The following is a 26,354-nucleotide window of genomic DNA, read 5'->3' on the forward strand; positions in this document are numbered from 1 at the left end:
AAGCAGAAGCGATGAGCTGCTTCTCCCCTCTCTCTGTAATGTTGAATGCTTATCTTCAAATCCTATGGAAAAACTGCTGATCAACTTAATTTCCCCACCATTTTAACACTTCCTGGGCTCATGCTAATTAAAAGTGATTCATTTAAAAAACAAAGCCCACAAAAGATATGCTTTTCTTGTAACTATCTTGTAGTTAATTTCTAGAAAGCCTCAACATCTGTGTAAGAAAAGGGACTTTTATAAATTTCTATACCCTTCGAATCATCTGGGATGCATGAAAAACATTCCATTCTAGTTTCCACATGACTTCCAATCTTTAATAAATGCATGCCACCACTATGCTGGCAGAATATGTTTCTCCATTAGCACCAATAACTCCTCGAGAACCTGCACAGAGTTTTCATATATATACACATTAAAAAGCTAGGCTGTGAAATGAATACAACTTAGTATGTCCTGTTCAGATACTTCACATCTTTATATAAACATCTTACTTCACAAACATGAGTTTTAGAGTACAGAGTAGAACAAACTAACTAGTGTCACACTGGGAAAGTTCTCATTCAAGGAACGTAAGGATTAAGCTCATTACTAAAAAAAGTTAAAAACCAAACGAAATTATATATATTATACAACAATATATCTTGTAACAACTACATCCATATGCACTGAAATCCATTCCAATAATGTGACTGCTCTTCATGATTCCTCCCTCTTTCAGAACACCAGTGTGAGGCACAGGAGAATTAATTCATGGTTTCAGCCTTTAAACTTCAAATTATGCTACTTTGTAAATCTAGTTAAATAAGACCCCAATACTTGAAGAAAAACATTTGCAATATAATGATGGAACACTAACAGCTGTAGGAGCGTACATGGCAGTTGAATTGTAATTTGGATCTCCACAGACTAAAAGGGAATTAAAAAATTTAAAGTAATAATGCTACAAAAATAAACAAACAGCATCTGAAAACAAGTTTCAAGTATATCTCATGCTGTTACTATTGCTGTACAAAGGAAGACAATAGCAACTTTCCTTTTCAATTTTTATTCACATGATTAATTTTAAAACAAAATGTGTCGATAATTTAAATTAAATGTTGCTGTTGTTTTCTGGTTTTTCCTGGCTAAAAGATTTTATATCAGAGGACCAACTTTTAAGGACAGCTACACGGCTATGTTCCATCCACAGTGACTATGGAACTCTATCATTAAACTATTTTTTAAATTGATTATTTCCTCCTAAAATAGAATCTTACAGTTGAAAAGGACTTAAACACGTACTTTGTGTGTAGGAAAAGACTGAATAATAAAAAAGACCTGAGCCAAAATTCAGCATGGGCTGCTGTAAACCAGACATTTACAACAGTCTCGAATAATTTGTTAACCATTTATGGCAATCCAGAAAACTACATCTGGTACATCTTATACTTTTCCATTGAAATCACTTCTGCTAAAAAAAAAAATCCATAAAGAAATCCTTCAAAAGATTTGGCCAACAAAACTATGTCTGGGAATGTATTTGGCCAATTTTCAATAAGACATTATATGTTTTCTTGTGTAGATAGAGAAAATGGAGTGGTCTCTTTTTTTTTTTCAATAAAAATTATGATTTATTCTACAACATTAAAGTGCTGTTTCCTTTATGCAACAAACCCTTTTCAATCTTTTTAACAAGTAAGTCACTTGCCAATACAAAATAGCTTGATAAAATACTGAGATTCAGTCTTCTCTCAGAGTTCAAACCTCTCATGCTTTCACATGCAAAAGTTTGCAATCAAAATTAACCGGTAATGAAGATCTCTCCATCTGAGAGTGCCATATTTGCCTATGCCCAAGTTAATTTCAATCCAGGGTATTTGGAAACTTTTGCTGTGAATGTCTGTAGTGAGACAGACAGATCAGTTAATTCAAAACCAAATCAGTATTTAGTCGTACATTCTGGTAGCAGCTTGAAATTCAATTTAGCTTGTAAAATTCATATGTGAACTCAGGGAGCACTCCTCCTACGATGCCTACTTGGATGCCAAATTGCACTTAGACACAACAGTCAATTATGTCGTAGAAATGTCGTAATTTTTTTGTACAGTTCTTGCTGAAATTGTGAAGACTGTCAAATTACTTTTCACGCCAAGTATCTGATCATAAGCAAGTATGCTTTAAGAAAATACTGTTTATTTCAAGAGTAAGACATACAATTTAAAAATGAATAGCAGTAATTAGTTGTATTGTTCAGAGCAGGAGTTACCACTGCATGCAGCAGAGATCATGTTCCAGGTCTTCCCCCACCAAGCCTTAAAGCCACTCATCCAAAAACTTCCCAGAGACATGGGGGGGGAAACCAGAAAGTAAGAGCTGTTAAGTAGCCACAGAGAGTGAGCACACCTCTGCTCTTCAAGCTCCCTTTTTTAGAGCCGCTTCAGGGGCCAATCACAAGTTTTCCTCTGATTTTAGATTCACGCCGTGTGCTCAGTGAAAGCCTGACCATAACAGGGGATGCTACAGTAACAGCAAAATACTGTGACCCACAGACCCCATGTCAGAACTGTCATGCAACACAGAGAAGTAACTTTCCCTCTTGGTTCAATGAAACATTGCAGATAAAATGACACAGAAGTACAGAAATCCAGCAAAATTATTATTAGTCCTAAGTCCTGCTTTAGCTAATGTTGTGACTTCTTTCTCATGAAAACTAAAATTAATGCAGTAATGAAAAAAAGTGACCTTATGTTACTCACACAGTTATTCTGTCACCTCCAAGTGAGTGTCTGAGCTTATAAATCTTACTGATGTTTGATATTCAAACACACTGTATGGAAATTACCCTTAATTTTTTCCATTTGATTAGACTAAATAGTGTAAGGCCATAAAACAGAAATACATTGAAATGGTGACAGTTTTTAGTAAAAGGTTATTCTGTCTTCTTAGGCTTTCCTATAGTATCAATGCTAAATGTGTTTCTGAAAGAGAAGGCTCTGCATATCTTACAGAATTCATGTTTCAGTGATGTCAGAGAGAGGGAAAAAAAACAAACCACCCAAATCACACTCCAAAACATTCACAGAATCACAAAATTTAAGAAATGTTTATGTTGGAAGGGAGCTCTAGATCATCTAGTCCAACCCCGCTGCCCAAGCAGGGTCATCTACAGCAGGGCTGCCTTGGAACATGGCTGGCTGAGTTTGGAATATCTCCATGGATGGACAATCCATGTCTCTGGGCAACCTATTCCAATGTTTGAGCACCCCCACTGTAAACATTCTTCCTTTTCAAAACTGTTTCTGCCAGCAAATTCCTCTACCATCTGGCCAAGTTTTGTCTTCAAATCTAAAGTACTGACATTCATCAAATGTTAGAATACTTCACCTGGGAACAATATGAAAGGCATCTTTCTAAATGACTAATCAGGAAGCTTATTTGAAATGAAATATAAAAATACAATCTAAAGAGGTGTCCAGAACTTTCCACATAAACTCTTCAGAACGTCTCAAATCTGTGCAAGAGCTGTTCCCTCTACATCTCTTACCAACAGCACACCCTTTCTCGCTACTTCACTGTATTCCTGTGTCTACGTCAAATATGGTAGTTACTTTGGAAAAGCTGATAACATTTGGTATTTCACAAACTTTTTAAAAAGACACAGAGCTAAATCAAGCGCTTTGGTATTTATGGCGGGAACTCCCCCTCTCCCCAACTGCTACAGGGCTTTCGTCCATGAAAAGCCCCTAACAGAAGGTAAAAATACTTTTTCACCTTTGCTTTATATACAAGCGAGTCCTCAAAAGGTGGCACAGAATTACTTTTTTCCTCATAGGAGATGAATTTTGGTTAGTTTCTAGGAATACTGCATTGCCTCCTCAGCTGCTTGGAATGTTTTAAGCAGAGATAAAAGATGTAGTTACCTTCTTTCTTAAGCTCTTCAATCTGCTCCTCTTTGATGTCAAGCTGCTCAGTAAGCCTCGATGCTGCATCCAGTGCAGCATTTGCCTCTCCTAAACTTTCCTGAACAGAGAGCAGGAAAGGGACAAAAGGAGAAGCAAGACAGTTCACAATCACAGTTATGCCAATACAACACGGATCAAACATAACAGGTGCAGAGACTTCAATCACTTGGTCTTTAGAATAAGCGGATTGTAAACATCCTCAGAAAAATGGATGGTCAGCAGAGGAATGCTACCTTGCTGACCTTTTAGTGCCCCACTCTCTTCCAAGCAAGAGAGAATAATTACATAACTTGATGTATTCTTAGACTGTAACACTTAACACAGCAGTTAAAAACAAAAAAAATCAGTCAAGAATTAGCATTCAGTTTCATACAGTTCACTTTAATTATTCAGCCCACCTGGAGTGATACAACTTTTTCTTCTAAGTTTTCTGCTTTTTCCCTCCATTCTGCAGTCTGCTTTTGGTGTTTCTCCAGCTCTGCTGAATACATAGCTTTTTCTTCTAGAGGGTTAAAAATACAAAACAAACAAAGAAAAAAAATCTTGATTCACAACATATAATTCTTCCTGGGCTATGCAACTGCAAAACCTCGGCATTATTGTATCTGGTTTCCATAAGGCAGAGGTGGAATTAAAATTTCATAAATGGGATACTGACCATCAGTTCTCACATGGTCAGAATTTTTTGTAAGATTTTAAAAAGACAGCAGATTCTGAAATTCAAGCTATCAAAATGGAAACCAGGTAACTAATATTTCATAAGCACCAATTGTGGTAACTATCCCAGCTGGATAACACTTGTTGCAGTCTTTGCTATTTCTTGACAAAACTCACCCTGTTGGAATTGCTCTAGTACCATCTGCAGGTTGGCCAGTGACAGTGCATACTGCTTCACTTGGTCCTGGGAAATGGTGAGCTGTAGCACAGTTTCATCTCTCTGCTTGGAAACCAGGTTTAATTGCTCTTGCAAAGACTCAACCTGCAGACTAGCTTGATGACTTAATGAAAATAAAATAAATTATTTATGAAGACAGTAGTGGAAGGCATCACAGAGAAAATTAAATCCCAGCAAAAATGGCCCACTTTTAATTTTTCAGCCCAATTCATAAAAATTAAGGCTTTTTTTTTTTCTGACTTTTTTTTTTTTTTTAAAAAAAAAAAAGCTCAACAACAAAAAACCAATCTAACAACTGATTTTAAATAAGCCTGGTAAAAAAATTTTGGCATTAGAAAAATAAAAAATAATCTTTGTTGTTCATTACTGTAACAGTATCTTGACCAAAAAAAGAATCTGTATCTTGCTAATTGTTTCAATTGCTACATGAATCAATAGGCATTTCTACCAGTTTTTACATTTAAAGCCAGTCTCCAGGAACTCAGTATATCTTGCTCCATACTGACCACTGAACGCCCCATTTAACTTCCCATTATGCAATAATATTATGAACCTGATTTACTCTTATGCCAGTCTTTTTAAAGAAAGCATATAATAGGCAATATTTCTGGAAAGTTATTTGACAAGCTTGATGAAGAATTAAGAAACATTCTGATGAAGAGTTTTTACACAACTTTCTCCCAATTCTTCCCATTTCTCCACAATTTTTCACAGCAAATTCTGCTCAACTCAGAAATCTCTTTGCTGTGAACATTAAGAGCAGAATTCAACTCTGGCACTTAAAGAAAAAAGAAAGACTGCAGCTACATACATATTTTTTGGTTAAAATACTTGTTCATTTGGACAACTGTAATAAAATGAAAAAAGCATTATTTTGCCCAAAGTAACCAACATTCCTGTAAGTAAAACAATATTAAAGCAGTCAAGATAGGCACTGAGTAATTTTAATACTTGGGTTTTCATTGTTCTGGCTGAAAAATGTGATTATGGCAAATAAATAAATAACCACAATCAGCTCTAGCCTCCCAGATTCTGCTGCCCAAAAGAACTTCAAAACCATCTTGCTTTATATATATACACACACTAAACAGAAAAAAGCAGACAGCAGTGTATACTTCCCATGGTATCAGGTATAAAGTAAGGATGGACACTTGTCTTGAAAGCAATTCACGAAGCATGACAGCCACATCTGTGCATTCAAGTGTATGAAATAAGACTCTTTCAAACTGAATGAAGCCTTGATTTAAAAGTCCACCTTTTTTGGTTTGACAGACAACTAAATGGATGGGTTGATGGATTTTTGTTGTTTCTAGTTCTAAGCATTGTCAAAGACCTGAGATTTCAGTATTTGCTACTAAAAGGACAAATTCTTAAGTTCTCAACAGTAGACAAGTGTATTTCAAACCACCCTTCTGATTTACAGTAACAAAAGTTCATATATTTTTGTTTTCTCAAATGCCTAACATGTTATAGAATGGTAATTCAGTAAAATAAAGCCATCAGTATCAGTCTAGCTAACTGTGAGATCTGCAGCCAATGCCACTGCTGTATACATTAAGACTACCTGGCATTCTCCACTGCAGTAGATGAGGACACGAGTTTTTCTTCCAAAACCAAAACTTTCTTTCTCAGCTTGACCTCTCTGTCTTCTGCAGCTAAAGCTTCTCGTGTGTAGGAGTCTTCCATTTCTAAAAGGTGATTACGTAACCTCTCCAGTTCCTGATTTAGGCGCTGCTCTTTCTCACGCAGATGCTGTATCTGTGTAGAACACACCTTAAGTTGCTCATACTATCACCTTTCATAAAAATAATTTAAGCAAACATAAAACACGTCCATTGAAGCACACTGCATCTGTATCGATTTTAGATGCTTTTTTACCAGTGATTGCTACCAAAAATAATCCAGAAAATATTACAGAGGCAATTTCTTCTTCTTTTTTTTCTCACAACAGTAAATTATTTGGTGGTGTACCTCACTCTGCAGGGCACTGCTCTCCATTTGCTTCTGTTTGAGTGCTACCATGACTTGGTCTCTCTCTTGCTGAAAAGTAACAGCCTTTTCCTGCATTGATTTAACTTCATTTAACAGTTGATTCAATTCTCCTGTCTTGCCCTGTTGAAGACACAAACAAGCACTTCAAATGTAGCGAACAGTTTTACCAAAGGGGAGACAGTCTCTGCCCACAGGAGTGTAATGACAATATTGACCTAACAAGGAAAAGGGCAGGACGCCCATGGCCCTACAGCACAGAAAATCAGTCAGGGAAAATGTTATTTTGAAGTTATTACACTCCCGATACAAGACAAAGTAAAAGTTATTGCTAAAAGACACTATATAGACACATTGTCCTAAGTGACTGCTGCAAACAGATACCTGCCTATCTTTAGATGGGAGATACGTATTATCTACACAGCATCTCAGACACTTATATGCTTGAAAATTTCACCTTCCCCCCTAGTGTTTGCAATCTATTATCTGTGACACCCAATTATTAGGCCATGCACATGTAAAGCATTAGCCTAGGTAGGTCAACTTGTCTGAACTGAAGATGACTAAACACACGAAGAAATCTTTAGAAACAAAGCATAAGGTGATCTCAAGCCCAAAGATTACCCTTCAATGAATCACAGCAATGTCCATCATACTTTCAGGCGTCAAATTTCAATGAATAACGTTCCCGCTTACTTGCAATTTACTACAACTTTACATTAAGATGTAAGGGAGAAGGGTATGTCAGTTACACAGAATTCACATGTGCATGTAAATGCATTTTCTTTGAAACTTCTCAGCATACTCTTTTAGTATTTTGTATTGAAAGCAGTTATTTTTTTGAACACATTGGATAAAAGTAAACCAATCTTTTTTTTTTTATCACTAATCCCTGTGAACTTCAATTATTTGTTTTTATTAATCAAACTGATTATAGTAAAATTCTTTTTGCAGTATAACCAAAAACCTGCAGGCAAACCTTTTTTTGTCATGTTATCTTCTGACACACACACAAAATACAAAATTGTTTGAATACTATTTTGCTTAGTTTTCCATGGCAAACACAAAGCATGTCACAGGAACTTCTCCAGTTTGTGCAAGAAAAATGCCCAGACATATGTTCTATGCTTGTGAAACTGCAGAGTTAAGCCACCAGTGAGTAAAAATCTGCAGGCCAAAGACATGCAACACAGACAACCTAGCCAGACAATGCAGATTTTCATGAGTTACCATTAAAAAAACCCCCAAAATACTAAAAGTATGAATTTGTAAAGTATTAGTATATTTTATATGGGCAGGACTGATGAACATAAAAGGTCCTAATGGTAATTCAAAGCTATTTTTCACAATGTAGCTGTAATTTGAGACAATAAAACTTCTTGTAATCCTATAGTATTTCTTTAGAACAGGATAGGGAAATCTTTACTACGAGCAGAGCTAAACACCTGTCCTAAGTCAAACTTCTCCAAAAAAAAAAAAAAAATCCTGTTTTTTCACATATATTATGTCGAAGTTGAGATTTCCAATTGATAAATTTAAAAAACACATATAGTTAAGTGTAATTCATATTTTGTTTTTCCAAATACATTACACTGCAGATTTAGTTGGTAGTTTGAAAACACTTCAGAAAGATGTGAGGGTGGTGAGGCGCTGGCCCAGGGTGCCCAGAGCAGCTGTGGCTGCCCCCTCCCTGGAAGGGTTCCAGGCCAGGTTGGACGGGGCTGGGAGCCCCCTGGGCTGGGGGAAGGGGGCCCTGCCCGGGGCAGGGGGAGAGGAGGATCTAGATGATTTTTAAGGTCCCTTCCAACTCAAACCATTCTATGACTCCATGAAATTTTTTATTATACTTATAGTAGGGGGAAAAAATTAATGTCACATTATGTAGCAACAGTTTGCATAAATATCACTCTCTGATAACGGGCAATGCTCGTAAGTTCGGAAAATGAAAAGGGATGCTAAAGGCAACAGAGAGAATAAGGACTGTATGCATGGAGGGGGACAACTATAAGAGAAGACTGAACAATGGTGACCAGAACCACCAAGATGAAGAGAACGGGGACCTGGCCAGTACAGAGGAGATAAAGAAAATTATCTGTTTCAAATTAATTACCAGAAAAGACCACCCACTAGGACATACTCACTGTCCGAGCTTACAAAGCAAACCCAAAATATCTACATCCTGGAGTTCTGCTGTCAACTGTTTGTCAAAACTGCAGGAAGACTTTTGCACTGTACTTAACGCCTATTTATCAAAGAGAAGTGGCAATTCACACATTACTTTGTTAACTCCAAAAGCAGCAGTTCACACAGCATGCTGCTGACCTGTGTATCAATCATGCCACATAAATTCTTTGGTCTTTTAAAAAAGATTCTTCCTCAAATTACATATGTGATAATTAATTAGCCACTGCAACGTCTCTCCGAGCATACTCTTTGAAAAAAGTACCAATTTTTCCATATGTCAAATTGTAGAGAAGAAACAATTACTTTAGCTTGTCCCATCTTTTACTTTTTTTTGCAGTGGAGTTTCTTCAGCCATAAAAGCAAGATACATAAACCCATTCATCTCACAGGGATGTTATGAAGCAATCACACTGGAATGATAAACAGCAGAGGAAAGCACGTTGGAGGATTAGTCCTGCTGGCCAACTCGGCAGAAGTTTGAACATCATACAGTAAAAATAATATAGGGCACTTAATGAGCAATAGGGCCAAACCAAAGTATTAAGCAGCTGTTCAGTAAATAAGCAATTTCCAAATAAATGAAAAATTTAGTTTATGGCTGCACAATTAACAGATAATATTGTAAACCACTCATCCGCTGACTTTTAATTTCTTAACTTTTCAGGGGGAGCATTTTCATTGTAGTGTAACGCAGCAAGGAGTCACAAATGGATTTCAGGCAAACACTTGATGGCTACACATACACAAAAATGCATTACCATGTGACTTAATTTTAAAAGATATTCATAAATATTAATCCACATACCTGTTCTTTTTCTTTCAACAGCTTCTCAAAAGCAAAAGCTTTTTCCCTCATTGAGTGAGACTCAAACTCTTTCTCTTTCAGCATCATTGAAAACTGCATATTTGTCTCCTGAAGTGCTCGGAATTCTGTCTCTTTTTCCCTACAGCTTGCAACTATTTTTTCATTTTCCTCTTTCAGTTTTCCGATATCCATTTCTAAAATTAAATTTCTCTCTTTGAGATTAGTCACAGCTTGCTTCAAAAGCTCGTTTTCATTTTCTTTGTTACTAAGATTTTCACTCACAGAAAGTAACTGATCACTTTTAGATTTAATTAATATGTCTTTTTCCCTAAGTGATTTCTGTAAGACATCATGTTTTTCTTTGATTTGCCGCATCTCTGACTCAGTCCCTTCTTGATTCTTTCTTTCAATCTCTGATGCTGTAGCCACAGAATCAGATAATCTTTGATTGTTTTCCTGAAGAGTCCTAATAGTTGAATCTTTTTCTTGCAGCTTCTTTTTCAGTTGTTCCAACTCCTTTTGAAAGAGTTTAGACTCATCACTGAGTACATGTGGAGCACCGTACTGAATGCCTGAAAACTGTGAAATGGTGGAAGCCACTGCCGCTGTTGGTGTTACCAAATCAAGCTTACTCAGGAGAAGATCCTTGGTGTTATGAAGTTGTCCTATGCTGTGTTGAACTTCTGCTAATTCCTGACTGAAACTTTTCAGCTTTTTTTCATTCTGTTCGTAACTCTGAATCAAGCCATTATAATCTACCTGCAACTTGGAATTACTATCGCTTTCAACTGAAATTTGTGCTTGAAGCTTGTGTAACTCTTCTTGGAGGTGAGCCGACTCGTGCTGCATGTTCTGAACTGTGGTTATTACTTGTTGCTTCCACTCCTCCATCTTCTTTACTTGCTGTTTTAGTTTATCACGTTCTTGTAGAAGTTCCTCAAACTGGTTACTGTTAACACCTCCTGTCCCATTATCAGTCCCTGTACTGGATGTCTGCAAGACAGTCAGTAACGTTTGGCATTTTTGACTTAGAGCATCTATTTCAATATCTTTTTCTCGAATGATACGGGATAAATTCTGAATAGTTTCTCTAGACATGTCTTGACTGCTGTTTTCAGATCTATTAAGTAACTTTTGATTCTCCTCTTGCAACCTTACCAAAGCTGCTTCTTTAGCAGCAACCATATCCATGATATTACGATACTCTGTTTTTAACTGACTGTTTTCTCTTGTCTTTTCACTTAGAACTGCTAGTACTTGTTCTCTTTCAATAACATAAGCTTGCAGCTGCTGCTGAAGACAAAGAACATCTTGCCTATAGGAAGCGGAGGAAACTCTAGCATTGAGAGCTTGTATTTCTAAATCCTTCTCTTGAATGATCCGAGTAAGTTTGCCAACTTCATCCTTAGACAACTGATCAATTTGCTGACTTAAAGAAACATTCTTTTCATTTAGAAGCTTAATCTCCATCTCTCTTTCTTTGATACCCTCTACCAGTCTTTCAATTTCGGCTTTAGATAGGTCATGTTTTTCATTTCCACTTTCTCCATTAAGAGTCTGAACTTTGGTTTCCTGAAGAAGATCAGAAGAGTCAGTCTGAATAATCTGTCTCTCTTTGTGCAACTGAGTTTTAATCTGTTCAATTGTTTTCTGCAAATTTTTAATTTCCTCATCTTTTTCTAAAGAAAGTCTTTCATGTGTGACATTCATTTGCTCACACTGAAATTTAGACTCATCTATTTCCTTTCTTTGCTCCTGCAAAGACTGCTGAAGTTGCACTGCTGTTTGATTCTGATCTTCTATTGTTTTTTTGTGAACTTCTATTTCTTCTTCAAGATTACTCTTTATCACCTTTAACTGTGTTACCTCACTTTCAAGTTCAATAATAATATCTAGAGTTTTAGGCTCAACCACAGGCGTAGATCTACTTTGCTGATCCTTAAGACGTTCAATTTCTTCTTTCAAATGATTATTTTCTTCCTTCATAACTGCAAGACTTCTGTCTTTTTCCTCCAAGTTCTGTTTTAAGACATCCTGATTTTTTGAAACTTTCATATATTCCTCAAGTTCCTGCCTGACCTCTAAAGCTTGATTTTTAAACTTTTCAATAAATACCTCTTTTTCTTTTATGAGTTCTGTCAACTGCTTTTGTCCTCCCAAGCTAGTAGTCAACATCTCTTTTGTTTCTTGATGGTCAATTTCCATCTGCTCGATGTTCCTTTTAAGTTCAGCAATCTTAAAGTCTTTCTCTTGATTGAGTTTAACTAGGCGCTCGTGTTCAAGCTGCAATGCAGTGGTATCCATATTACGAGCATTTGATAATTCCTCAATAGTTTGTTTATACTTATGTGCTTGTTCCAAAAGTCTCTTTTCCATCTGGTTTAATTCACTCTCTAACTGTCTTTTTTCCATTTTCAAAGCCCCCACAACAGTGTCTTTTTCCAAGTAAACTTTATTTTTCTCAGAAATGGCATCACTTAACTCCTGTTTTAGTTCTTCAATGGCTGCTATCAGCTTTCCGTTTTCTGTTCTGAGATCAGACAGCGATTTCTCTAAGTCTTCATTTAGTTGTTTATTTTCTGAAATGTCATTCTGTAGTTTTGAAATTTCTACTTCTCTTTCTTTCAGAATCAGATCTTGACAAGTGTAGTTAGATTCCTGACTACTTTTTTCTGTTAACTTGCTCAGGGATACGGCAAGTTCCTCCTCTCTTTCTTTTAGTCCCTGCTGCAATTCTCCGATTTCTTTTTTATTATGCAAATTACAGTCCTGGGCTTTCCTTAATTGTTCCTGAAGTTCTTTAATATTTTCTTGAAGCTGCTGCTTACTTATATGCAAATCATTAAGTGCGTATGAACACTGACTTAGTTTTTCTTTCTGACTATCTAACTCCTTAATAGTTTCCATCTTCTCTATTTCCAATTCTGATACTTTCTTTCTTTCAAAATCTATGTCAGATTTCAGCTGTTTGATGATACAATCAGTTTCTGTGTGTTGTTTTGACAGCTGCTCTTTCAGTGTAATCATATGCTGAAATGAACACAAACAAGAATTCATTAGGAGAGGAGAACCAGCCTAACTATGCATTTCATTCATTTTGTATCCTCTGAACAATAAAAAAAAAAAAAAAAAAAGAGAGGAAACGAAAATGTTTCCTACTTGCCAACCTAAGTTGGCAAGTAGTATCAACTAGTCAATGCTAAATTAATGAAAACCAAATACCAAAGAGGGATAGATTAACTTTCTCTATAAACAAGCACACTACCTCTCCCGAATGAACCCCAACTATCTAAATCAAGGAACAAAAAGAGAACTACCTAAGAAAAAGAACTGTCAGAATTTGTCAGGACAGTTGTAATGGGTACGCAGCAAACATCCATTACTTAAAAACAGGCTGACACTAAATTTAAAGTAACAAGTACATAAGTTAATGTCTATCTGTATATTCTATTTTCAATTTCTTGTTTGAGCTTATTTTTAAACACACTTGCTGGGATTCATTTCACAGGAGAACACTTAAATATTCAATTCAATAAAGTAAGCAAATATTGAAAACACATGGCTTGCAACTATGTATTTACATCTCAAATATATCAGAACAGCCAAAAAAAGGTATCATTCCATTTTGATTACATATAATCACTGACATTTTTGCTCCACACATGCTTGTATTATGAAGAACTTGTAATAAAGTAATTTAATTATTCAACATAAGGATAATGAAAAGAAAAAAAAAGAAAGTTTTTTAAAAAATCACTCACGTTACGCATACTGTCATAAGACACAGGTCAAAATATTAGCAGGAGAAAAACCAACAAAAGTCTTGCAAGGAAAAATCGAGCAGTATTTAATCAAACTTTGGAAGATAACAGCCCTTTTGGACAGCTGACAGGTCATATTATTTATCTTTAAGAAGTGGGTTTCTTCCACTTCAGCATTTTGCATCGAGATAGCAGATACAGAGAAATGCTAGTCCCAATATTCCTTTTAAGCCCCAGAGGATAAGTTATTTTTGCCTGCTGTCTATGTTCAAAGATCAGCTTAAAAGAAAGACACACACACAAATCTAAACATTTATTTCAGCAGTTCAGTAATTAGTTGCAATATTTATTACCTGAGTAGCTTCTTGATTCTGCTTGTCTAGTTCTTCCAACTCTGCTATTAACGTTTCTCTTTCAGCAATACTTTCATTTAATTCATGTTCTTTCCTTTCCAAATCTTGTCTTAACTGACTTAATTCTGAATTCTGATCCTCAGTATATGTAGAAAGAATATTCTCATCTTTATGTTGTGCACTTGTGAGTTTCTTCTCAAGTCTCTCCTAAAGTTAAAAAAGTCAAAATATTAGACTTTATCTTGCTGAAATTTATGAATTGATTAAATTTGAAATGGTTTCTTTCTTCCCCTCAACAATTAAAAGCGAAGCATGCATTTTTATGTTAGAAACTCTAAGCCTACATGAATGTTACCCCAGCTAAAAATTCTTCACTGTGAAGTATTTGTCTCTACCATTCGTATGTACAATTTTCTCATCACGAAGTTCAGGAGTGCAACTTGCAAGCTCCTGCACAAAAAAAACATGGCCTGACAAGCAAAGTTATATCCACCTCTGAGGCATGGATCCACAGCTGGGATAAACTATTATATCTCCACGAGATACCCTAAACATGTAGTAGGCTGCATGGTGAGACAGGAAGTTTTAATCAAGGACACCTGAATAATGCCCTTATGAAAAATGCCTTGGGAACTACTGAATGCATGCAAAATGCAAAAGACCCCTGTGGAAAAGTACTACTGGAGACAAAGTAAACTAAGTCAAATCTCTCAAGCCTGAGTTTATAAAGGACTACGCCAACCTTGCCGAAAACTAAAGATCTGTTCCAGAGAAACTGTATGTTCCACTGCCTAACTCCATCAGTAAGACGGAATGTAGTATTACTAGAGCACTACATAGAAGACTGATATTTTACATCTTACAACTATCAAAACTGAAACGTGCCAAAGTAGAAGAGGTGAAAAATTATAATTTTTATAGAATGTACTATCTGTACTTTATAAATGTATGTTACAGCAGCCTAAGCAGCAATGGGATAGGTGGAACTCCACTAATTTTCTGCAGCAGAGTATGCTGTGGAGCTTCACAAGTCAAAATGTACAGTTTCTGTCAACTCCACACGTAATTACAGAATTAATCTAAAATTATTTCCTTGATTGCAAGGTTATTTATGTAGAAGTGTGAATGCCCCGAAAAACGTATAGTTCCAGCATATGTGTTTGCTATTAGTTACTATTGGTACAAACGTTTTTGTTGGCTTAATTTAGAAATTGCTTTACCTGATTTAAACTTGAAAGTCTTGCTATTTCATTTTCTGCTTCTATAAAGGAAAACAAAAAAAACCCACATCATTTTACTACTTTCCAAACAACAATAAACCCAAGTAATTCTGACACCTTGCCCCAACAGAACTCTTCTGCTCAGAACAGAATAGTTTCACACTATTTTGTGATGATAAACATCAGTGCTGTAAAAAATTCAAACACACCGATCAGCACCACAAAGTAGAGCATTACTTTTACCATTGAGTCCACATTACAAGGACTCTGGTACTACAGCATATCAGTTATGCAATATTAAAAAATTTTCTACATATAGATATACTTCTTAAACAGTTATGTCTCAGTGTTTAAGAAGATACTAGCAACAGACTGCCTTTACACATAGAAAGTGTACTTTTAGAATTTAAACAAACAACTTCTACTGAGGCTTACTTACTTTTGAAGAAAGAAATACCTATCACACAGTTGGCAGACATGATTACTTACCTAATCATGAAACCCCTATGAAAATCACGCCTGTCCTAATTATGTCTCCTTTTCTGCTTAGCCTTAGTTCAATGGACAACCCTTTTCTAAAGCAGCAGCTTCTGAAAGGTACATATTCTCACATTCAGTTCTAAATTCTTAAAATAAATGCTGAGCATTGAAAGCAAAAACCTGTGAAGATATACTAAAAAAAAAAAAAATTTAAAAAACCCCAAACATCATCATCATCATTGTACCTAACAGTGCTTGCTGTAGTCTGACAACATCTTCTGGTAGCGATGTCTTTGATTGGAGCTTCTTCTGCTCTTTCTGGAGAGCATCTTGCTCTGCAACAGAACTCTGAAGCATACTAAAGTCAGATTTAAGATTTTCATATTCTTGCGTTATTTGGATTTTTTCTACCTTTGCCAATTCTCGCTCTTTCAGAAGAATTTTGTTTTCTTCTTTGGCAGAAGACAATTTGTGATTTAATTTTCTTATTTCATCCTCCAGGTCCTTCACAACCTGCAACTCTTCTACTTTTCCTCCTTCTAGACCCTGAGTATTTTTCTTCTGTTCATTAATTTTAGAGTCATCCATGGCACCAGCGCTCACACCATCTAAAAAGCAGAAAAGATTGTCTGCAATATTAACCAAAGCCAACACTGTAGATCTTTTGCTTAAAAGTCTCTTCTTCCACACCTTCTCCTGACAGAGGGAGACAGATCATCATCAACAGAAAGCTTATGTAAATAGAATTAACATTTGAAGCTGTGCTATACTTATTACTGGTTTGATAAGCAGCTTTTCAAATACTGAAACATCCCTGGCTTGCAGTAATTTTAGAACCTAAGTGTTGTAAGACGTACACTGTTCACAATTTAATTAAAACATACTTGACCCTCATCTCTCTTGGTGGGGAGATGACAGAATCTAATTTATCAGGATTTGGAATCCCTCAATTTTCTAAGAATAATTTATCAAACTCCATCTAATTCGGTCTGGTGCAAAATCCCCGTTTATAATTTAATTATTTCAATTTCAAAGGTTTGATGAATGGTTGCTATAGAGAAGAATTTGCTACAAACTAGTACACCATTTGCTAAATGATGCACAAACTTTTTCACCTAAAGATCTCATTTTGCAGAACTGATGTTTTTACAGATCCACCATACTATCATGACATTCACAGGTCTGTACAATCCTCACAATGCAATTTCCAGGTAAGTTAGAGTATAAAAAAGGCATAATCAAAAAATGTACAGAAAAAAAAAGTTAAATGAAAGCACACTGCTTGTGAATCCATTTTAGGGTAAGCTCAAACACTTCCCCCTGCTCCAGTCTGTGTATTATGTTGTGAAACCAACAAAATAAAAATATAAAATACTCTAATTCCTGAAAAGCTGTGAGCAGTATTTATTTTACAGATAACTTGTAATGCAAAAGAGATTGGATTCCTGCTTTTGACTTCATTAAATTAGTCCTGCTGGTGTACATACATGCAGTATAGATAGTACGTGCAGTAGAAGACAGATTACATCTGAACAGCTGTCTGATTTTAAGAAATAAATTCCCTATCAGTACTACCTTAGAAATTAAGAGGCTGTGAAAATACTTCCCTTCTTTCCAAGAATAAAATGGATCTCTCTCTCCAAAAGAATATACACTCTTTAGAAGTCTGAGTTTTAACAGATAATAAAACAGAGGTTTACAGGCAAATCTTACATATTTGTGCAAAGCAGACCCTAAAGGAAACCTGACACAGCTATTTTTATGGAATATGAAATATCTACAAGACCATGAAAATCTCCTTGTGAGAACTACTGAGCTTCTCCTACAATCTAGTCATGCCACAGACTAAGGCGTGGTCCTTACAGCAATCCTCAAGCTTTTGTCAAGCAACCCAGAAGGCACACAGTACTTCTCACAAAAAATATCTTTGTGCTGGGATTTTATCTTTGACTTTGTATGTCTCACGTACATCTATATTCAGGGTAAGTTAAAAAACCCAGGAAGTGTAGAACTTAAGAGCACAACATTTGATATGTCTAGAAAACGAACCTCTAGACAGATATATGCCAGAAGATGAAATGCTATCATCCCAGTGTTCAAGCCAGCCATAGTGAATATAAGATACCAGGACAAACATGTGTCTTAAACACGAAGCTGAACTAAAGTTGAAATTAAAATTCCTAAAAATCTTGTATTTGGTATCTATTACACTGTTACATACGTATCTAATACTTTAACCAAAATTCACTATACGTGAAATACAAAAGGAAACACGTGGTAATAAAGACCTTGCTGTAACTGATTCTCAAGTTCTTCAATTCGCTCTTCATATTCACTCAGTTCTTCTCGGTGTCGACGACTTATCTCCACTAGCTTTTGTCTGTGTGCATCCTGCAGTACTGAAAGTTCATGTTGATGTTCATCTATTTCTTGACTTAAATGCTGTTTAAGCTCCTAAAAATATCATCAGAGAAACAGAATGGTAAAATACAGTACAGATGCTTATGAAAGAAAAAAAATACAGAAGACAGAAAAAAGTTTTCCCTAGTAAAATTAAAGTAAAAAAAAAATTTAAAAATTAAAATTAAAGAATTTCTCACAGGAGAGGTCAAGTTTCTTGGCTTTTGCTGGTTTGGGGTTTTTTAAACATGTTAAAAGACATGCCTTTTAAAAATATGTTTATACAAATATTATGCTCTACACAACAGCAAATATTAAACCAACGTAAAGAGACTACAAGTCTTTCAGATGAAGTGGATACACTAGGACGTATTTTTAGTAACTCTGAAGGATGACATGCAAATCTGTATTTTGTATCTTCGATGAAAAAAGGCAAGATGTTTCTGAGAAGGGAGAAGCAATTCTTTTGTGTATCTAAAATTCAGTCTCAGAAGTCACCAACAGCTTCTGAAAGTGATTTGCCCTTGTAAATACTCATGTCGTTCTTTTAAGCTTACATACTATACTCAGCAAATCATACAAATACCTTTTCTCAGAACAACTGACTGTTTTTAAATTTTGTATTGTTGACTGAAATGCTGCTGTGCTACTACATGGCCACAGGCATTTTAATAGAGAAAATGCAAGTGCTAGTGTAAATATTTTAACTATATTCACAAGTCTTGTGATCATATGCAAAGCTGTCAAAAATAAAGCATAAGAGAAGACTAGTTTGTCAAAGTTGTCATCTTACCTTAACAGTATTTTGCAGTTTGCATATTTCACTCTGTTCACCATTATTGGTCCCTTGCACTTTGGAAGACTGAGAAAAGAAAAATCACATATCCATGTGAGAATTGATAAATATGATTATTTTTCACGTGCTTCCTCTATTGATACTCAAAAGTAGAAAACAACAAAGGTTGAAGCACTACAGTAATTTTGATCAAAAAAGGCATTTTAATGGAAGCATTTTAATTTTCCATGGATTTTTTTTTTTATTATTACATGCAAATGTGTAGGAGTTTCGGCTGGAGGGTAATACTGCACCTAATAAGACAACAGGGTTGCTTAATTTTACTTTAATATTTCCACCTGGGAAAAGCATACTTCTGAATTCAGGGTATAGCTTGAAAAATTATGACTCTCAACAATAGCAGCCTGAAAGATTATATTCTTTCTTGTCTCAGACCAAGAATTACAACTGACATATCAAGGACCAAGAGAAAAGTAAGTAAAAACAGTATGCAAGTATCCAACTATCACTTTGAACAGTATTTTGCTGTCAATAATCAGTATCACAGCCAGAAAGAAGAAAAGTATTTTTTGAAAGGCTGCAAAAAAAGGAAAGTCTGAAGTAATATTATAGGCGAATGTTTATGAAACCATTTTCCTAACTCGACAAATCATGCATAAAAGCATCAAAAAGAAGCATTTGGAAATTAGTCACTGAATGAGTCCCTAGTCATGTGTCAACAAGAAAATTACTAAAAAATTAGGTTTCAGCTTTTCTGTCAAATCACTTTGCTTCTAGAAACTGTACAGCATGAACTTTCAAAAGATCCACTCTAAAAACACCAAATGCAATGAAAACACTAATTTGGAGGGAAGAGGGGATGCTAAGACAGAGGGGAACCACTCACCAGTGCAATCTGCTTCCAGTGGTCAACCTCAGATTCCAGCCTAGAAACTTCATTGGACAATCTGTTTATTTCTTGTTGTGACCAGATTATATCTCCAAAATCCATGTCACCTCCTTCAAAACCTGGGGAATGTCTGACCACTGGAACATAGGACATTGATGTAGCAGCTGGTGGCAAAACACCAGTTCCTAATTGTGCCGACTGAGCAGCTCTCTGTACTTTCTGCAGTTGTTCCTGCAGCGCGTTCTGTCTAGCTTTTAGATGGCTGATTTCCACCTGAATATACAGAATTACATGCCTGGTTTCAGTAAGAAGAATAGCAAAATACACTATACTTTACCCCTTGTGGCCTTACGAAATGTGAATCAACCAGACAATTCCCCCCCCAGCACAAATTACTGATCACATTCACTAAAAAGGAAAAAACCCAAACACTCTCCTAAGGGAAAAAAGCAGTCTCAGCTGATGTTTTACAAAGCATCTCATGCAAGGACATGTATTAGATGTTTTAATAGTTTCCATTTAAGTAAAACTTCAGTAAAAGTGCTTGCTGATTTTTTCAGCAGCCAAGGTACCTAAGTACTATAGCAAGATTCAGGCTAACAGGCTGTGCAAGACATTTAAATATTTAAAGAAGGTACTGAGATACGAAAATCAAGCCATATATGATGCTCCCCCAGTTATTTATATTACATTTGATTTCTTTTATGCTTAACAATTCAATGTATTAAAAATTTACTTATTTACAATAAACCAAAATTAGCTGCATGCAATTTTCTCGTAACAACTTTGTTATTGTAGTTAATCAGCAGAATTCTATACATCTCAAAATTCTGCTTCCTCTAGTTCCCACATTCAATTACAAATAAAGCAGAAAGAAAGTGTCTTTTGTGTAATTCTAGGCGTACTGGCAACTTTCTTAATTTAAAAGGGTATGAGTTCTCATGTTACATAACAGGTCATAAAGCTGATGTTTCCATCACAAAGAGACACTTCTCAAGTTATGAAAGCTAGTTCTGTTCTCTTTAATTGTATACGTTAAGATAAATAAGTATGCTATCTACAGACAAAATAACTGCTTCAAATGAGAATTTGCTCCTGTTGCCTTCCTTATAGATAACTGAATGAGAAATACAAAGCAGTTTAAGTGTCCTTTCTCACAGTGATTTCGGAAACAACAGAAATTCTGATATATGTATGACATCCCTGGAGTTTTCTCATCTCAACTACCTCCTGGGCAGCTCTGCTTATATTACATGATTCAATAAAACACATGTCAGTCTCTCAGTGTCTACATCAACAAACCAAGCAACCGTAACTGTAACCAATACTTCCACTGAAAGAGCACAAATACTGTAACAAAGAGATTAAACAGCATAATGCATAAGTTTATTGTATGTACTCACTCATATATTTTACTCTGTATCCTACCTCTTTCTGTTGAAGCTGATTTCGGTACTCTAGAGATAACTGCTTTATCTGAAGCTCTGCTGCTTCGTGCTTTTCTTCTAAATCACTACAAATTTTTTTCAGTCTCTTGTTCTAGCAAAAATGAGAAATGAATGTTAGTAAATTTGGAACGCTTCTTACAGAATTAGAAAAGTTTAAGTCTACTGAACAGTAAAGAAATCAATTAAATTGTACAGATTTCTCATGTTATTTCACTCAAACCACTCAGTAACTTTGAAGTGTAGGCCCAAAATCATGTTCACGTCCAAACTTCCCATTTTCATATGGCACAGACTCTAGCTCACTTCCACAAAAAGGTTTGTGGTGACTAGAGGTAAATGCCAAGAAGAAAAATTCAAGGCCGAACGACATCTTAGCATGATCCACAGGTGGAATTTAAGAACAGCCACAGAGCATAAACTGGAGCTAACATCCACACAGTCCAGTATTCTCTCTCTGACAATGGCCTATTGCAGATGGCACGAGTCTAGAAAAATGACAAGCAGGAACAGTTACTTCCCCAAAATACCATCTTAACTTCTCAATACTCTTGAGAGCTGAGGATCTACACGGAATGTTGTTGGTTTGAAGTCATAAAGTCCCAAGAGCAACAAGTCCTTTGTAAAAGTACACAAAGTCACTTTCCACAAGGACACGTGGAATTTATAAACAGTTCGGGAAGAGCACGAGCATCCATAGCTACATAAAAATGACCATACAGTAGGGCCACACGGGCAGAGAACTGCATCAGGGAACACGCATACTCTATACTTTGAAGCTTGACACAAAAGACATGTTGTCCAGCATGACAGGGCATTCCAGATCTGCTTTTATTTGTGGTCATATATGAAACACTAAAAATCAATTTTAACTCTTTACCATCTAAGATTTATGAACACTTACAGGATTTTTGCAATTTTCAAGCTTTTCAGAGACAAGTCTATTGCTGCAGTCCAAGTCCACATGACAGGTAGAACAGTCAAAGGATGTAGCAATTAGCAAAACACGGAAACTTGTACCACACACATACTCCAGTAAACAGACGTGCCCCCCTCAACTGTGATGGCACTTTGTCACCAAAAGAGAGCCACATTCTACCACTGTCAACCTTGTTTCTAGGTTCACCCAAGGACAAGCAATTTCACTGCATTATTTCACCTTTATAAGAAACAAATGTTGTTTATTGCTTTTAATTACAGTAGTGTTCCAAAAATTCTTACTTCAAACTTTTGTGCTGCATTAATACTTTCTATTTCTCTGAGTCTAGAATTGGACATCTGGAGTTCTGTTGCTGCATCTGAAAGAAAGTGAAAAATTTCATTTTTATTAAACTGCTTTTAATCTATTAAATAGACACCAGTCAAGATCACAGTTATTAATAGGTATCTGACATTAATTCCTAGGTAATTGTCAAAAACTGGTCTTATCAGAGCACTGTCCGAATTTCTTTTCGGACCATAGAGTCTTTCTGAACCTAATTTAGTTCTCTCTTATTTAGGCTTTATGACAGATCACAAAACTAACAGGAAAGTATGGATTTAAGTTTTAAGATAAGGGAAATTAGAAGTTTTTACTTGGCTACTTCATGTCACCAAATCTGTTCATTTAGGACTTTGCCCTTGACATGACAGTTGTGTGTTTCTCAGTAATTTCACGTGAAGTTTCAAAACCAGAGTTAGTTCCATAAAATACACACAACAGTGACTAAATTCTCAGAGAAAAAAAAAAAAAAAAACAAACACACACACCCAGTAACACCCACAAAACAACCCACACAACAGTACACCAACCCTGCCCCCCACATAAACGAACAAAAACCCCGTAAGATTCTCTTTCATTTACAAAGGTGACACAGTCTACCATACCAGTTTATCTAATACAAAAAGGACATAATTCTGTCCCTGGATACTCTTCCTTTAATGATCAACATTCCTCAAATAGGCCATGTTTACTTCTCCTATGTCCCATTTTTAATGGATAGAAATACCACATTTCCTTTTATTAATGCGAAATTATCCTGATTGACTATAAAGCAACCTTGTCAAGTTTTCAAAATTTGAAATAAATATAGGTTTTAAGTGAATACTGTGTTTCATCATTTCCCATGTACTGTTTAAAACTGATGCAACTCAAGTGCTGTAAAGGCAACAATCTACCAATGAAAACTGCTAAACTGAAGATGTTAAAGTCTATAATCCACAAACATCATCTTCAGTTCAGATGTCTGTCAAAGCAGTGAATGTAAGGGGTAATATTAAAAATTAGGAAACATTAGAAAATTATTAAATTAAAATAAAAATGTAAGGAACTGCCTGAAAAGCTTTCTTTAGGCCATACAGTAAAGCTCTTTACAGAAGAGTACCTAAATGCCACTAGATTTTTACACCCTCAAGGCTAGTAACCCATAATAACGTATTACTCTGAAGTTTTTAGGAAACAGAAGTTGCTAACAACAGTATCTAGCAGTCAAGTACATCTGGAAGCAACAACTGAACATCAGCACATCTCTCTTGCACAAACGTGTGAATCAGAATCTCAGTTTCTCTTTTACAAAGGCAAAACAAACACATTCAATGACTACACAATTTATCAGCGTAAAATAAGTTTCCAAACTAAACTATATATGACTTTTGTAATTTAAAACAATTCTAAGCAAGTCTCTCAGAAAAGTGAAAAAAAGGTAACTTTGCAGTTATCAGAACAAATTTCTCTCTTCCAAGCATTCTACCCGTATACCAAAAACCCCCATCCATAAGACCAGTAGTACAAACTTGCAAGAAGATTTATACAATACTTTCATAATCCTTCATAATTGTGAAATTACAAAGTAGAATTGTTTAATTTCACATTTGAGTATTCAGAAATCTTAGCTGCTCTTTGTGGTTGGTATTCCTAACACTGGTTTAAGAATGCTCATTTTAAAAATAAGTTATAGTTTCAAGATGATAAACAATACTAGTGCTATTAACCTATCAATATTTACTACCATGTTATACAACTGCTTTACTAGAAAAATCAGAAGTTTTACTCAAAAACTTGTAACAAAAAGGCATTATTAAAATTATAAAGAAAAAACTGTAGTCTGGAATAAATTTACTATTATTTTATTATCTTACTCTGATGTCTTAGCTTTTTTGTTTCAGCTGTTTTAAATATAAATCATCCTGGCTTCTAACCCCTATAAAACAAGGGCCATGTCCTCCTACTTGGCTGCAGGAGACTGGTAGAACTCGACAGGTTTGTCTGGGCCCAACTGAAATACAAGTAACAAAACCATCATAAACACTGAACCTTTGCCTGTGTGACACGTCAGATTTAGATCACACCAGTGGCACAAGGACCTCTGTACTACTATGCAGTTTTATGGAACCACTCTAAAAGCTGCTAAACAAACAGGGGTTTAGATAAACTAAGTAAACAGAATGGAAGAGCGTTGTTCGTATGCGTTTGTTGCTGATCAACACAACGCTTCACGCGGTTCAGAAACTTCCGAATAATAAATCTAGACCTGGTTTACCTCTGCTACTATAGCCTGGGAATATGTTTGCTTATTCTCCAGATCCTGAGGTCACAGGAACGGAAGAAAAACGAAAACCAAGCCTGCAAAGCCAGCAGCTCCCCCGAAAGGCACGGAGCGGCGGCGCCGGGCCGGCCGGCCGGTGCGGGCAGCGGGGGCCCCGCCGCCCCCGACCCCCGAGGGAAGCGGCGGCGGGAGGAAGGGCTCCCTCCGACCCCCGACCCCTCCCGGCAGGCAGGCACGAGCCTCGCCCCCCCCCGCCTCAGCCCCACTTACCGCCCACTTCCTCCGCGCCCTCCAGCAGGATGTCCTTGGTGAAGCTGGAGATCTGGCCGGTGAGCGAGGACAGGCTGCCCCCCACCTGCCCCAGGGACTGACCCAGCCCCGAGCCCAGCCCGCCCAACCACGACGCCATGGCCGCCTCTCAGAGGGCCCCGGGGCCTCCCCCGGCCCCCGCAGCGGGCAGCCGGCTCCCGCGGCCGCGCTCCTCCTCGCCAGGGAGGGCCGAAGCTCCTGCCGAGGGCTCAGCAGACCGGTCTCGGCGACCCCTCCGCCGGCGCCGCGCACATCCCCACCCCCCCGGCACGACGCGGCTCAGCGGCTCCTCCCGGCGGCTCCAGCCGCTGCCACCTCGACGGTCGCCATGACACCCCCTCCCGAAACACCATCAACATTGGCCGCCGACGGCTAGAGCGCCCCCGCGGCGTCTGTGACGTGTACGCGGCAGCGGGGGATGCCGGGATAGTGGCGGAGCCCTGGGATTAACATGGGCCCGGCCCTCATTACGTACACATCCTTGGGTCGTGTGTCATTAACAAAACACAGCAGCCGACTGCTACTAGAAAAGGGACGTTTTGTATTTGCAAAATGTCTGGCTCCTGAAATGCCAGGCCCCTCCTGCTTTGGGGACAGAGGCGGGGGGTGCTGTCCCAGCCACCACCCCAGCCCTGGTGTGGTTCAGAGTTCAGTTCGGTTTTGATCATAGGAAGGACAGAAAAGGCAGTATTAAAATAGAACAATACTGATTTACTGCCAATCTTGGAAATAAAACACAGGGGAGCTAGCTCATGGATAGTTTCAAATTAGTAACCTACATGAAAAGATTAAAGCACCCCAGGACCGGTAAAATGAGGTTGAGCGTTTCACAGGTGAAATCTTACTGTTTTTAGAGGAGCTGAGAACGCAGCGGGCACAGAACGCATGCTCTGGAGCTACAGGCTGACAAGCACTACGCGAAGGTGATGGACAAACCTGCCTGTTGCTCCCCTGATGGGGTCCCGCAGAGCCCCGGCGAGGGGCACGCAGCTGGTCCACAGTGCCGCCTCGGCTCTCCACTGCCCGCTGCGGCGCAGAGCCAGCTCAGGCTGGCTACAGTACAGGGCCCAGGAATTCCAAACTTAAAACTAACCAAAATAAGGGTCTGATTTGACAGTTTTCTAATAAAAGATTGATTTTTTTTTTTCCCCTCTTCTTCAGTGAAAAATTTTTCGATCAGGTTTATACATTACCAAATTTTAAATTTGATGGTATATTTACTACTCTTACAATTAGCCAAAGTAAAAATTATCATACAATATCAAATCCATTTCTAGCTCGAAAAAACTCCCCAAACTCCCACCAGAATTGTAGGAAGTATTAGTGCTGTGATGTAGCATGAAACATAAATGTATCTTAA

General features: G+C 37.1%; 1 protein-coding gene across 1 annotated transcript in view; it reads right to left on the reverse strand.

Moving 5' to 3' along the window:
- TRIP11 (thyroid hormone receptor interactor 11) overlaps positions 1-25,352 on the reverse strand; it is a 34,580-nt gene extending 9,228 nt beyond the window's left edge. The window contains exons 1-15 of the mRNA XM_033010546.2: positions 24,956-25,352; positions 22,383-22,459; positions 21,145-21,255; positions 19,714-19,989; positions 18,825-18,893; positions 17,920-18,085; positions 15,877-16,239; positions 15,152-15,192; positions 13,932-14,138; positions 9,818-12,847; positions 6,811-6,951; positions 6,404-6,597; positions 4,779-4,942; positions 4,343-4,446; positions 3,903-4,002 (exon numbers count right to left, since the gene is read on the reverse strand). Coding sequence (XP_032866437.2) covers positions 3,903-4,002; positions 4,343-4,446; positions 4,779-4,942; positions 6,404-6,597; positions 6,811-6,951; positions 9,818-12,847; positions 13,932-14,138; positions 15,152-15,192; positions 15,877-16,239; positions 17,920-18,085; positions 18,825-18,893; positions 19,714-19,989; positions 21,145-21,255; positions 22,383-22,459; positions 24,956-25,094 — 5,182 coding nt within the window. The 5' untranslated portion in view covers positions 25,095-25,352. The remainder of the gene's footprint in view (positions 1-3,902; positions 4,003-4,342; positions 4,447-4,778; positions 4,943-6,403; positions 6,598-6,810; positions 6,952-9,817; positions 12,848-13,931; positions 14,139-15,151; positions 15,193-15,876; positions 16,240-17,919; positions 18,086-18,824; positions 18,894-19,713; positions 19,990-21,144; positions 21,256-22,382; positions 22,460-24,955) is intronic.
- Positions 25,353-26,354: the final 1,002 nt, after the last annotated feature.

The sequence above is a fragment of the Tyto alba genome, unplaced genomic scaffold (genome assembly GCF_018691265.1).
Source record: "Tyto alba isolate M040663 unplaced genomic scaffold, T.alba_DEE_v4.0 Super-Scaffold_18, whole genome shotgun sequence".
Taxonomy (NCBI): Eukaryota; Metazoa; Chordata; class Aves; order Strigiformes; family Tytonidae; genus Tyto; species Tyto alba.